The sequence below is a fragment of the Metarhizium acridum genome (genome assembly GCF_019434415.1).
Source record: "Metarhizium acridum strain ARSEF 324 chromosome Unknown scaffold_555, whole genome shotgun sequence".
Lineage (NCBI taxonomy): Eukaryota > Fungi > Ascomycota > Sordariomycetes > Hypocreales > Clavicipitaceae > Metarhizium > Metarhizium acridum.
Genome location: NW_027094039.1, coordinates 747458 through 761351, shown reverse-complemented (window position 1 = coordinate 761351; position 13894 = coordinate 747458). Strand labels below are relative to the sequence as shown.

The 13894-nt window shown below is 50.7% G+C and overlaps 3 protein-coding genes across 3 annotated transcripts; 1 reads left to right on the top strand and 2 right to left on the bottom strand.

Annotated features, from left to right (window-relative positions):
* Window positions 1-659: 659 nt before the first annotated feature.
* RRP6 (exosome nuclease subunit) lies at window positions 660-4271 on the bottom strand. The gene is made up of 5 exons (XM_007810070.2): window positions 3861-4271; window positions 3569-3768; window positions 3180-3513; window positions 2918-3108; window positions 660-2857 (listed from the first exon to the last, which is right to left on the bottom strand). Exons 1-5 carry the CDS (start codon window positions 4221-4223, stop codon window positions 1450-1452), a joined length of 2496 nt encoding a protein of 831 aa, XP_007808261.2. The 5' UTR covers window positions 4224-4271; the 3' UTR covers window positions 660-1449.
* A 3717-nt stretch (window positions 4272-7988) lies between these two features.
* vid27 (Vacuolar import and degradation protein 27) lies at window positions 7989-13523 on the bottom strand. Its single transcript, XM_007810067.2, has 2 exons — window positions 13135-13523; window positions 7989-12808 (listed from the first exon to the last, which is right to left on the bottom strand). The coding sequence occupies exons 1-2, from the start codon at window positions 13151-13153 to the stop codon at window positions 10341-10343; spliced, it is 2487 nt and encodes an 828-aa protein (XP_007808258.2). The 5' UTR covers window positions 13154-13523; the 3' UTR covers window positions 7989-10340.
* Window positions 7990-11575, top strand: TPS1 (Trehalose-6-P synthase/phosphatase complex synthase subunit). Its single transcript, XM_007810068.2, has 2 exons — window positions 7990-8498; window positions 8612-11575. The coding sequence occupies exons 1-2, from the start codon at window positions 8180-8182 to the stop codon at window positions 9844-9846; spliced, it is 1554 nt and encodes a 517-aa protein (XP_007808259.2). The 5' UTR covers window positions 7990-8179; the 3' UTR covers window positions 9847-11575.
* Window positions 13524-13894: the final 371 nt, after the last annotated feature.

The following is a 13894-nucleotide window of genomic DNA, read 5'->3' as shown; positions in this document are numbered from 1 at the left end:
GGGAGACCCACGTATCCCTTCAGTGGCTTTGGCTCTGCCCACAGATGTTTGATGCCTTTCTGATGGCATTGGAGAGGTCAATGGAGCTGCGAAGTAGGAGAACCGACGGCATTGCAATTGTGAGCCAGGAAATTAGGCTGTTGTCTGCGAGAGACACGTCCCCCTCACTTCCCCCTCACAGTTGCATCACATGACCTGCAACTACCCCGAAAATGCCAGGCACAGGTGCACGAACACGGCAGTGGCTGGCTTAGGCGCCATTGCAATCTGGGGTACGGAGTCGTCGGAGCGATTTCGTTAGAATTGCTGGCTTTGGATCCGGAGGGCTACATTAGCAGACAGTGGTGTTGGTGACCGTATTGGGGCTGGAGGTTTGACAGGAGAGTGAAGAAGGATGAAGCTTCGGGACTCAACAAACACACGGGAGATGGCATGCCATGTTTGAGGGAGGCGTGGTTGATCGTATGATTGTCTACGGAAAGGGCAACCTGCATGCAACATCAATTGATTGAGCCAGCCAGGCCCCTTTTGCGTTACATACTTAACTACATTGCTTGACTTGCCAGGCGGCCTTCTTCCCGTCCCGCTCATTGTCTTTAATAGTCGAACTGCCCGCACTTCTCTTGCTCTTCTTGGCCCCGATTTCCGTACAGACGGCCACGTCCCACCAAGCTTGGAAGTATCGTATCGTATCGTCATTCCACTCTCCACTTTCCAACTCTCCGACCGCTCCTTGCCTTCAAAATGTGATATTGATGCGACGTCTAGAATGCTAAGCACCAGTGATGCATTAGGCGTGCATGTTGGCGATAACTTTAGACTTGGCTGGGATACGAGATGCTCTGTGGCTGTACGTGCAAGACATAGGCGGATGACGCTTGTCGTGGAAATCTAGGGATGTACCGACTTGTACCGCGGACGACAATACCAACAACAGCGGCGACGACGAGTGTCTGTCTCCATCGAACGGCTAGATGGCCTTCTCTTCAAGCAGCATAATTTGTCTTCAAATACACCCGACGTCGATGATGCACGAAATTGATTTGTGGAAGCATGTTGCAATGAATCCAATGGTACCACACTCAACATCCATTCTCACCAAGGAATACTCCGTATATAAAATTATGCTACCGGTGTGAGTCACCGGCACAAACTACCTACCTAGGGTATATTTTGCTCCACGCAGTCAGTGGCTGAGGCGCGATAGCCTTCGCCGGCGCGCGCTGCGATGAATCACCATTCGGCTAGTGCGTCTGACGCATCGTAATGCGTGTACTCATGGTGCCTTGCGTGGTTAGTTACGGTTCCCTGGCCTATGTACGGCCAAAATACGGTGTTACTAGATGCCCTCCATCTAGCCCCTTTTTTTCAGTTTTTAAATAATTTAATAAAAAAAAATACGCTGCAACAATTTATGCTCATTTGCAAATTGTTCATACTTCATGCCGGCTACTTCTTAAACGTAGCACTCCTTTCTCCCCTAATAGGCGGCATTTTTCTTGCGCCCTTAATCTCATTATCACCCGTCTTGGAATATGGATCAAACACCTTCTGCTCCTTCTTCCCGCCCTGCTGGGCTTGTCCGCGATTGGCGTGCATAACGGATGGGGCCTTGGTGTAATCAAACGGCACAGCATTGTACTTCTTCTTTTGTTCTTCTTTGCCTTGTCGACGTTTTTCTTGCTTTTTTGCTTTTCTCGCAAGTTTGGCTTCTCGTTTCTTGGCGATTTCGAGATCCTCTTGTTTTTTTTTCTGGCGGCGCTCTAGCTGGCGTTGCTTCTTGGTCTTTTTGGGTGGATTGTCCACTATGGATATGACGCCGTTGGAATCTGAAATAGACATGTCTTCCTCGATTGCTGGTGGCTCTGGCTTTGGCTCTTGCTCAGATTCAGATTCAGATTCTGATTCAGATTCTGATTCCGATTCGCTAGAAGATGACGTCTCGTCGTCTTGATCTGGCTCCGACTTAGGTTTCCGCTTTCTGCCTGTCCTTAGAGTGAACTCTTCGTCAGGCTCGTCTACCTGAGCTCTGAGTTTGGGTGTTTCCGTCGTTGAGGGAACTTCTCCCATGACTTGACGGGTAGTATCTTCCTCCTGTGCTCCATCAACGGTAGCAGAATCCTGGACAAATCGCTGCCAAGGGAAAGGTATATTGCCATCCATATGTGTTGGCGATCCCTTCGATTCTTCCCACCGCGAACTTATAGGCATGCTTCCGAAGAGCTTGGACTGAGCCATCGTCCCTATTGAGACATCGGGCACTTCCGGGATGGGCAGTTCCACACGCTCTAGAGCAAATTTGGGTACCTTGCTCTTAATTGTTGACTCCGGTGCTAGGGTTGTAAAGAATTGCATTAAGCTTGGTCCGCCGAGGGTCTTGGCCTCTTGAACCCGGGCCCAGATATCATTCAGGCGCGCTCTGGCCAGAGGCGCTGTCAGAGGCAACAGACTGTGCAGAGCCTTGACATCAGGAGGATTGACGCGTGCAATTTCAGTGACGTTGGTTGCCCCCAGCACGAAGTTGGGGCTTTCGTCTTCTTGCCGCGCCGTTTCGTCTCTCCACTTCCATAATGCTTTGAAGATGGAAAACTGCTCCCCATTCAAGGCGAGGTGAGAGTGTTTAAACACGTAATTGTACCATCCTCTAGCTCCCTCACCTGTCGTCTCGTTGTAGTCGGGGTTTTCGTGCCGTGATAGCGCCAATTCTCTTGATCTTTCCAAAGCCTGGTTGATGTAGTCCTTTTCCGGGTCGCTTTTGTCCGAAGCTTCGATAAGCTCGTTGCGGACATTATCAAAGATGTAAAGAAGATAGTGCGTGTCTGACCGAGCGTAGTACAGCATCTCTTCTGGGATGGGCCTGCAAGGCGTCAGTGCTATGGTTTTCATGTACATTCTGGTCTGATGATATTTATCCTACCGTATTCTCCAGTCAGCCAGCTGGTACTGCTTGTCGGCATCAAAGCCGACAAATTTCGAGAGCAAAAATGCCAAACTTTTGCCTGGATAGTTGAGAAGATCACAGGCAAAGTAGGTATCGAAAAGACCATTTACGTAAAGACCCAGGTCCCGTTGTAGCCAAACCATGTCCATGTACGCACCATGGAAGACCTGAAGAAGAGTCAGTGGGGGGGGGAAGGGTTCTCAGTTTGTTGCTAGAAATGGAAACTCGGAAATCCCACCTTGACGATACTGGGGTTGGCGAAAACGTCGTTGAGGACCTCAAGCTTGTGACGCCATGGCTGCAGCGTATCTACAATCCAGTCCTGATCCCGAGTGCTAACTTGCATCAGGCAAACAAGACCCGTGTATGTGCGGAAATCGTGATGTTCCAAGTCGACCGCAATCTCCTTGGCCTTCCTGAGTTCCTGTAACATTTCAAGAACTCCTTCATAGGTGTCTACCCATGTAGCTTTCGTTGAATCTGGCGGCTGTGAGGGCGTGGGATCGCGCTTTTGGAATACCCACTCTGGGTATTTCATATTTGAAATTTCTGTTTCGTAAGGGTGCTTATACCTGTGATGGCATGTTAGTCATAAGGCAGTGTAGATGAGAGAAAATGTAGACGCACTGGGCTGTGCCATCTTCACCTGGAGCAGTGAGGAGACTCTGTTCTAATGAAACGGTAGCGTGCGGCTTGTTGGCGAGAATTGGTTTCCAAGGACCGGTAGGAAAGTTGTCGGGTTTCTTCTCGAACATGGCCTGGGGCTTGGTGATATTTGCATTTCGGACAAGCTTGCCGGTAGGCTTTGTCTTTTTTGCCTTGGGGCCCTGCAGGAGACATATCAGCCGAGTTCAGGCGGCTTACATGCAAGTTATATACATGTATATGCATTCCTGCGCATGTGCAGTGGCTCACTTACAGTATCCGAGCTGGGAGGTTCTTTTCGCTTAATCAAGCCAGTGTATTCGTCCATGGCAGTATCAGCCTTTTCAAGAACGGAATCCACCACGTCCACAATAGACTGCCAACTCATGTCAATGTCCTCTGAATCTTCGAGTCTCGGAGCCTTGACACCGCACGCCTTGGCTGCAGATTGAAGTAGACGTGTGGAAAGATGCAGCATGCGTGCCGACCTGTCGTCGAGTTGTTCCGCAGCATCGGGGTTTACGGTTCGCTGGAAGCTTAGATCCTCAGCGGCTATGCGATTGACGGATTTGACTGTGGACACGAGGGACTTTTGAATGCCCTCTTGTTGGGACTTGAAGTCCTGAGGCGCCTCCATGATGGCGGTTCGTGTTTTGGCCAAGGTAGACGCGGCGTTGTCGACTCGACCGCAACATTTGAAGGAACAATCAAAATTTGGGGTCGTAGAGCATTAGGCGCATTATCGATAAGACGCACTTTACTGGTTTCATGCGCCCCACAGCGCGAGATCCGGAGCCGTGCCATATTATGCAAGCGCTGAGACGGACCGCAAAGGCAAGTCGAGCATCTCTCCATCTTAACATTCCAAGGCTGAATTTTTTTTTCAAAACACAAGCCCAGCTATATACAGAAATATAGCAGCAAAACTAAAATTAATATCAAAATTCTACAAGGCTCATCGGGCTAATTGACCAGACGAGTAGTCCGCTGCAGAAGTTACTTTCAGCGTAACCAGCCACGTTGCTTCAGCTTACTTGGATGGCTTAGGTACATAACGCAGCTGGCTCTCACGCAACATACCATAACATTATGCAGTATATCATCGCCTAGTGTTGGATGTGGGAAACCTTCCTTTACCAGGAACTCTAGGTTGGAATGTGCATTCTTGGTTGCGCACATGGGACAAGACTGTCCTCACATACTCCGAGTTCTCACCGCCATTGATCCAGGGCAGGTCGGGACATCTGATTCCTGAAATATAATCGTGTACTTCTAAAAAAATGTGGTGGTTTTCAGTGTGTTGTGGCCCGGGCAGTGACGATTTTTTAAGCCGAAAATCAAACTTGCGTAACAAAAGCATATAGAGAACCAGTTTCGCATTGAGCATCTCATTGGTCGAAAGACTTTGATGTACGATTCTTATGATATGGTGACTTTGACTCCCTTTGAATCAATCGGCGGCATAGCGAATAGTAGACCATGAATAGCAGCAATAACATCCCTCGGCATTGTGTCGTATAGTGTGAGGTTCGGCATACCAGGCCGGAGATGTGAGCAACTGTATGGAATATTTGCATGTATACAAGGCTATATCCAGATATATCAGGATTTGGGTTACATCATTACAACAAGCCCAAGCTGTCCCTGAGGCGTTTATGATCACCGCAGACGAGCTTCTTTGGTGCCCATGGAGGCGATGGAAGTTATGACTTACTTTTGGCCAAGACAAGCCCTGCTGCCTTTTTCAAATGGAACAAAGTACGCTCGCATCGCTGTCAACTCTTCCGGTGAATTATTAATCCATCGATCCGGCTCAAATGACTCTGGATTTGGGAATACGACTGGATCATTGTGCATCCAGTAAGTGGACATGGAGATTGGTGTCTGCCATAACATTTAGGTATTTGCTATTTTGAGAAAGTTGCCGAGGCGCAAACAAAAGGACACACTCACTCCCTTGGGTAGCAGCCAAGCGCACACCTCGTTGTCATCATGTGGGAACACGCGAGGCGTGCGATTCATGCCACCTGGCACCGATGGCCATTCTATCATGACGAGAGTTAGCATTCGGAAATATGGGAGATTAGACAGTCAGGTATTTCAGATCACCAAAGACCCTCGTCCACACATGCGCTCAGATACGGCGCCTTCTCCAACTCGACCCAGGATGGTTGACCTTTGTTGCCGTCATATCGCGCCCAAATCACCCCAAGCTCTTTTCTCAAAGGCTCTAGTTTCTTCTGGCCGAGAAGCAAGTACACAATCACAGTACTGAGCGTGTGTGACACGTTGAAAGAGCCTGCTTGTTGAATAAGATGAGCGAGACGAGCAAACACGCCATTGCCCAACTCCCTCTCTACGAGGTCGCTGTTCACTAGGTGGCCGAGTACCGTGGTCTCATTTCGATTTTCGCCTCATCAGAAGGGCGCTTGCGAGTAAGAATGATCTGACGACGGGCTTTCTGCACATGGCATTAGCCACGCGACTACCGCGAGGACTTTGGTAATAGTCCTATTACGAAGGCTGTCACTATGCATGAAATGCATTACCTCGTCCCAAACAGTCCAGCTAGTTGCGCGAAAGCCCATCCGCCGTATAATTGGTCTTCTAATCCACCTGTTGTACTTTAGCGATCCGTATCTTGGGCAGCTAGCAAAAGTTGTGCTCAACAAACCTAAGAATTGAATAGCGGTGCATTCAACGTACCAATCTTAAGGATCTCATACCACTGCTCGTTAAAACTGGCATCACCAAGGTATTCACTTGGCTCCTCGAAAATGACGGACGATATAATGTCCGTTGTGAGTGAACTGAGAGCATTGCTCAAGCTTACCACCTCCTGGCTGATAGCTCCTGAGCCTATCACACAGTCTCCGGACACGGTAAACGACACGTGGCTCGATGCGCAAGATACCGTATCGTGCACAAGAGCTTGTCAAGGGGAGCACGAAGTCGTCAGTCAGCGTCGTGGCCGGTGGACATCGCAGTCATATCTAGAGCTGTAATCAGAACGGGAGATCTTGCGATGAACCTTGTTTTATGCAGCAGCATAGGGTCGGTCACCTTCAAACCCGGTACCATCGCTGAACCTCGGATAAGCGTCTGTTTACGTACCGCACCAGTTACGAAAAGTTTGTGGTAGGCTGAAGGATCCAGGACCTGGACTTCTTCTGGTGTAACTCGTACAACGGGTCCTACGGCACCAACATTTAGTCAAGTCTGTCGAGTTCAAAAACGTGGCAAGGGGACATACCGAATCTGCAATGCATCTCACGGATCTTCTCGTAGTACATGCCCGTACATACAGAGTGGTAGTAAAACTCATACCAATGTGTAACCTTGGCGAGGAATGGGCCTGGAAATGCGGCTATAGGACTGAAGTAGAGACGATAGATGGCGAATAGCAGCGCATAGACGAGAGCACCTGCGGAAAATAGTAGTAAAAACAGAGGCCAGGGTGCAAATTCTGTGTACGAAGTGATTCGAAGGTAACAGTCTAAAGTAGTTAGTGGATATGATCCCAACCATCACGGGACACAGGGATGGCAGCTGTAGGAAGCCGTCCATCATGATGACTCGAGGTAGTCAACCTGGCCAAAGAGACGCTCTGGGCATATACGGAGTTGTAAAAAGTTGAGCTTCATATACTCCGTGTAGATGTTGGAGCGGACTATAACTGCCTACATGGTATGCCCTCGGGATGTTACAGAACGAGAGGTAGTACCAGCTCTACGGACCATTGACCGACCCAACATTAAGACCGCTACCTGAGGCTTCATATGCAGAGAAATAGGGGTTAGTTACACTGCTGCTCTTTGAAAATTCCTGCGACCGGGTCGGCTGGAAAGACTACCGAATTCCCAACGAGTCATAGCTGGGCTCCTGCCATGTAGTTGTCGTACTGCTTCAACACCAACGATAACGGTTTGACTATTCCATAAGCCTACCCAGGTTCTTCTGCTCTGGAACAGAGTGTGATGGGGATAACCTTGGCGAAGTCTTGTTTGTCCATATTGCTGCAGCTAGAGGTTATTGTGCACCTCTAATACGAAACAGGTTCGTTAGGTCGTGTTATTCCCACGCATAGTCTCAGATTGCTGTTGACGGTACATGCGCTAGCAAATTAGCGCCGTTTCATCTACTTGGCAATTGATGCCGGACTCTTATCGTAAGGATGATGTCGAGATGACTGTTCGACAAAGCTCACTTAACCCTTCACTGTTCAGCAACTTGAGGAGCTTTATATCCGTTGCGGCCCCACCAAGCCTCGTCTTGGTTAGGCGCGGTGGCCACCGACCAACGACACGTCTGGAACTGCTCCGTACCTTGACGTAATATTGGAAGGACATGGACCAAGCTCGACCCCTCCAACGCTCCTTCCTTAATCCAGACGTCACACCCCCTCCAGATGTCACAACAAAGAGAGACGGGGAGCACCAGGGCTTCAAACCTCTGCCCGCCATCCATTCTATAAAATAGCCTCTGGCGCTCTGTTTGCACGAAACCACCCCCAGTGCTACTCCAATAGCCCATAATCGACGCATCTTGCACATACACACTGCACAGCTATACAGAATCCTCGAACAGCCAGCAATGACTGCAGACACCAGTGTCGCAGATGGCCTTGCGCCAGAAGTCCACGGCCGACTCCTCCTCCTCTCGAACCGTCTCCCCATCACCATCAAGCGCTCCGATGACGGCAGTTACACATTCTCCATGTCCTCTGGCGGCCTGGTCACGGGCCTTAGCGGCCTCAGCAAGACCACTAGCTTCCAGTGGTACGGATGGCCAGGTCTCGAGGTGCCTGACAATGAAGTCGCCGACATGAAGCGGCGCCTGAAGGACGAATACGGCGCGGACCCGGTTTTCATCGATGACGAGCTCGCTGATAGACATTACAACGGATTTTCAAGTTTGTTCTCCTCCCCCAGAAACCTTTCCCTTTCCCGTCTACAACGAACAGGAGCAGGTCCAAAGAGAAAAAAAAAATTTACAACCACACTAACATCGCACCCATTCCATCAGACTCCATCCTTTGGCCCCTCTTCCACTACCACCCCGGCGAAATCACCTTTGATGAATCCGCATGGGCAGCCTACCAAGAAGTAAACCATCTCTTCGCCCAGACCGTCATCAAGGACGTTCAAGATGGCGACCTCATCTGGGTCCACGACTACCACCTCATGCTCCTGCCGCAGATGCTGCGGGAAGAAATCGCCAAGACCAACAAGAAGGTCAAGATTGGCTTCTTCCTGCACACGCCGTTTCCTAGCAGCGAAATCTACCGCATCTTGCCCGTTCGCGAACCTCTGCTCCGCGGCCTGCTGGACTGCGACCTGATCGGGTTCCACACGTACGACTATGCGCGTCATTTCCTGAGCAGCTGCTCCCGCATCTTGGGCACGCATACCACGCCCAATGGCGTTGACTGGAACGGACGCTTCGTCACCATTGGTGCGTTCCCCATAGGCATCGACCCGGACAAATTTGTCGAAGGGCTTAAGAAGCCGTCTGTGCAGGAACGCATCGCGACTCTGAATCGCAAATTCGAAGGCGTAAAGTTGATTGTCGGCGTCGACAGACTAGATTACATCAAGGGAGTGCCGCAGAAGTTGCACGCCTTGGAAGTATTCCTTACCGAACACCCTGAATGGATCGGCAAGATTGTTCTCGTCCAGGTCGCCGTGCCCTCGCGCCAAGACGTGGAAGAGTATCAAAATCTCCGCGCCGTGGTCAACGAGCTCGTCGGCCGCATCAACGGCAAATTCGGCACCATTGAATTCATGCCCATCCATTTCCTCCACCAGTCCGTCTCCTTTGACGAACTAACCGCCCTCTACGCTGTATCGGATGTATGCCTCGTCTCCTCGACTCGCGATGGCATGAACCTCGTCTCATACGAATACATTGCCACGCAGCAAGAGCGCCACGGCGTCATGATTCTCTCCGAGTTCACCGGCGCCGCACAGTCTCTCAACGGGAGTCTCGTCGTCAATCCATGGAACACGGAGGAACTGGCCAATGCCATCCATGACGCCGTCACCATGAGCCCTGAGCAGCGGGCGGCGAATTATAAGAAACTAGAGCGCTATGTCTTCAAGTACACCAGCGCATGGTGGGGAACCAGCTTTGTGTCTGAAATGACTCGCCTTGATTCGAACAACGCCCAGCCCAAGACGTTGCGGAACGTGTCTGGCGCTGTTGTTGGGCCGGGCCAGGATGAAGATGAGGCTATTTCTCCTATGCAGAATAACCCATGAGCCCTCATCGTGTCTTGGTTCTCGTTGGGGTATTTTAGTCGTGGGGCGTGATTAGACTTTCATCTATAACTTATAAATGTCAAATGGACGGGATGCGAACGAGGCGGGGAAGGGGGAAAAAGAAAGCCAAGAGTCATTTAGCAATATAGCGAATGGAGTCACGGACTAGCATTTAATAGTTGTTTTCTTTTGTTCTTCAACTTTAATTCGTGCGTGCTGCTATCTAACTAACTACCTGGGATGAAGAGTCGTTATACCCCGCGACGTGACGACGAAAGGAAAACCCCCCAACATTTATTTCCCACAATGAATCCCAAGACACAATAAAAAGGTTACAGACACAACCACAAAATAGGAGCAGCTTGGATGAAAAGTCCTGCAAATTTGCAGTTCATGGTATCAAAGGAAAAAAAAAGGCATAGCTTCATAAATAGACAAGTGGAATTCGGCCGCGCGTACACCTCGAAACACATCCCTCACCAGCCACACATTACTTAATAAGGCGAATTCACGATATCGTCTCTTCCCAACTTGTACCTCCCGCTCTGACTATTGCTAATCCGTCCTGAGCTGCGCCGACCACCGCTCAAACGTAAATCGCCCATGATACTCTCTCGGGTGGGCTTGCGTAGGCTCTGCTTAGCCACCATGTTGACTTCGTTGGGCAGCGCTACAATGACGTTCTTGTCGGACCCAAACTTGAAGTCGTCCGCCTTGACTTCATCCTGGTAGCGCTTGATCTTGTAAGGAGTCTTTACGCCGCGAAGGAGTTTCTTGAGATCCCACTCGACGATATAAGGACCTGTAGCAGTGATGATGCTCTTCTCTTCAGCGCCCTCTCCAGCGTTGAACTTGGCCGGTGTAAACGATACAGGCTTTCCCGTTTCGTGGTAAACCTGCGCAACGTGCTCTGGGGTTAGCGCAAGACGGCGAGGACGGGGCTTGGAGTCGGCTGCGAAACCCTTCTCAAAACCGAGCTTGCCATCATTCTTGCCACCCTTCTGTTGAGCATCGACCAGCAAGATGTAGTTCTTGGTAGTTCCCAGGATCCATCGACCATCGGCAGAAACATCCATACCAATGATGGGATCACCTAGAGCAGGAAGCTGCGTCTTGGCGCGAATTCCAAGGCGGTCAAACAGGCGAATATCGCCCTTGTTGCTTGCCACGGCAATGTATCCCTTCTCGGTGGTAGCCAAAGCTGAGAAGTCATTCTTGGAAGCATATTGCTTCATATCAGTGTCCACAAGCTTGTTGCCAGACAGACGAGGATCGACACGGTACAGAGCATTGCTGGACACACCAAGGAAGGTCTGCTCCGAAGTCATCTGAGCAAACTTATTCTCTGGAGCAAATGTGACAACGGGAATATCATCGTGGACTTTCCACTCGTCAACGACCTTGCCGTATTCGATATCCATACGGTACAGTTTGTTGGCATCGACGCCATTTTGTATGATGAGATCGCGATCTTCGCTGTGCAACATGACCTTCTTGGGGCTCATGAGCTTACCGCTTGGGGTGGTAACCTTGGAAATGTTGGTGTTAAATTTGAGACGGTTGTCGGCCGTATGAGAAAAGACGCCAATCTTGGAACCGCGAACGACAAATGAGCGGTCATGCTTGTAACCCACCGCCAGTTGTGAGTTGATGTCACCACTGGATTTCTCCTCGTCTGCTTCCTCCTCCTCTTCAGATTCGTAATCGTCGCTTCGGATGCCTGCGTCTTCCTCTTCCTCATGCTCCTCCTCCGCCTCTTCTTCTTCGGCTTCTTCCAGCGGCGGCGCATCTTCCATGTTTAGGTCGCCAAAGGCATCAAGCACGTATTCACGCTCCTTTTCTTGCACTTTGGCCCATTTAGTCTCATTGAGCCTCTCCCAGATGGCTTGCATGATTGCCTCTTGGAACTTTTCCAGAGTAGGCTGATCCTTGAATCGGAGAAGCCAGGACCTGGCGGTGCCATCGCTGCTGAAGTGGTTGAAGACGAATGAGAGATACTCAAAATCAAACACAGGGTTGAACTCGGGCACGACCGAGGTACCGACCCATGATTTTTCCTTGCTTTCGATTTGGAGCCAATATTGCCATTGGCCAACCTCTGAAACGGTAGCAATCACGGAGTCATCAATGAGTTCAAAGTGACCCGGCTGTGGATCGAAGAGATGGAGCTCGGCGGGTAGCGATGCGTAGATCTCAAGAGGTTCCGGCGCAGAGTCAGGTTCAGGTGCGTTGGACGATCCGCTGCCCTTGGTTTCCGGCCCTACCTCCGGGTCGAGCTCCGGCTCCGGCTCCGGCTCCGGTAGCGAGGCAGCAGCGGCGACAGCCAGAGGTTCCCTCTTGGCGCCCGTGTTAGCAGCAGTCTTGGCGTACATGTCGTCGACAGACTCAATAGACCGGGTAAGCACGGGGCTGTGAAGTGGACTGGCAGGAGGAATGGGGTTTTCGTCGTGAAACTCGAACTGCTGATAATCCTCGTCAGAAGCAGTGGTATGCGGCTTGCGGTACTTGCGTTCGTATTGACACTGCTTGGCAACTTGAACAAACTGTTCAACTTGGGCGGTGGGCACCTGAGTGTCGCAAACGAATTCGTAGAGGTCGCCGTTGTCGCCGCTCAAGTCTCTCCAAGCAAAGACAGTTTCACCACCCTCTCTGCTTTCGACTCGGAACCGAAGAGCTTCGTCCAGCAGGAATGTCTTCTCGTCACGTTCGGCGGCAAGAGCGTCAATCTCAGCGTCTTCGCCTTCTTCGTCGGCAATAAGTTCAGCCTCGCCTTCCTCAAAAACCCGCTGGACGACAAGTTGGTAGTGGAAATCCTGGTTGGTTCGACGGATACGAATGGCCGAGTCCTTGAAAATAAGCTCGGAATAGCCCTTGGGCGACAGCGGTCGAACGAGATAAAGCTGACCCTGGGGCAGCTCGATAAGCGCTTCTTGAGTGCCGGAGCCGAAGATCAGCTTGCCAACTGTGGGGAAAGAGGGACTCTGTTAGCTTTGGGGAGAACTGGTAGCCTTGGCAACGGAACGAGGAAGAGTCTTCGCCGAGCGAGCAAAAGCAGGAGAAAGACTGTCGAAGCGGGATAGATTTTCAAGTCATTGTCAAGTTTCCCCCGCTTTATGACAGGCCCGGGGGCTAAGATAGGTGTGTGCGTGTGTGCTTGTGTGGTAGAGGAGGGAGGGGAGTACATAAGCAGGACACAGGAGGGCACCCAAAAAAAAAAAAAAAAAAAAAAAAAAAAAAAAAAAGATAGCAAGACTTTTGCACCTCCTCACGATGGTTGAAATCACTTACCATTCCGCAGCATAAACATTCTGTCCCCCTTCTTTTTTTATACTTCGTCGTCTGTGCCGAGTACTATATCTTTCTTCCTGTCCTGGTTTTGTGCCCCAGAGTCCAAAGTACAGACCAGGTAGAACCCCTCCTTCACTTGACAAGTGTGAGCAGCTGGCGGCGCGACTCCAGCTCGATGGAAAACGGCTCTTGGCGAAGGACAGGAGCCAAGCGAGGAGAGTATGCGATGCAGGAGACAGAAAAAAAAAGAATAAAGACGACGATCACGCTTCCCGCACGGCAAGGTGTAGGCAGAGGACGTCGTTCACAAGGAAGCAAACGCGATGATGCAAGCGGCAAGCTGTGCAAGCCAAGGTGGGATGGTGCGGTGGCATCTACTGGCGGAGTGCTGGGATTGGCACTGGGTCCAGGGTCCCAGATGTCTGGGAGTATAGTTGTTGACTGGTCGTCTGGTCCAGGCTACAGCGTGCCATGAATTGGATGCCTGCCAAAAGGGTGTGTGGTGCGTCATAGTTAACACCAGGCCATCAAGTCCACCGCATGGCCTGGTGGCATCACGTGCGTTAAGCCGAAAGTGCCTCGACTGCCTTGAAGCTCTCATTGCTCGGGTGTGCGAGGATGATTCAGCACTCACCTGGTATCCACTTCAATCCAGACTAATAACGTCATCATGCAAGGCACGCGGTAGCCGCGCAAAAGAGCGTTAAAAAAACAGGGAACACAACACCGCGTCTGGCTGTCGAGATATCATATCCTCAGA

What these genes read in the sequence shown, in the direction of transcription:
- RRP6 (XM_007810070.2), bottom strand. Translation starts at nt 4,223, where the DNA reads ATGGAGGCGCCTCAGGACTTCAAGTCCCAACAAGAGGGCATTCAAAAG. An exon ending in AACCTCCCAGCTCGGATACT is followed by an intron (nt 3,769 to 3,860) that starts GTAAGTGAGCCA and finishes TGTCTCCTGCAG; the next exon opens with GGCCCCAAGGCAAAAAAGAC. An exon ending in CCAACCCCAGTATCGTCAAG is followed by an intron (nt 3,109 to 3,179) that starts GTGGGATTTCCG and finishes ACTCTTCTTCAG; the next exon opens with GTCTTCCATGGTGCGTACAT.
- TPS1 (XM_007810068.2), top strand. Translation starts at nt 8,180, where the DNA reads ATGACTGCAGACACCAGTGTCGCAGATGGCCTTGCGCCAGAAGTCCAC. An exon ending in ACATTACAACGGATTTTCAA is followed by an intron (nt 8,499 to 8,611) that starts GTTTGTTCTCCT and finishes CCATTCCATCAG; the next exon opens with ACTCCATCCTTTGGCCCCTC.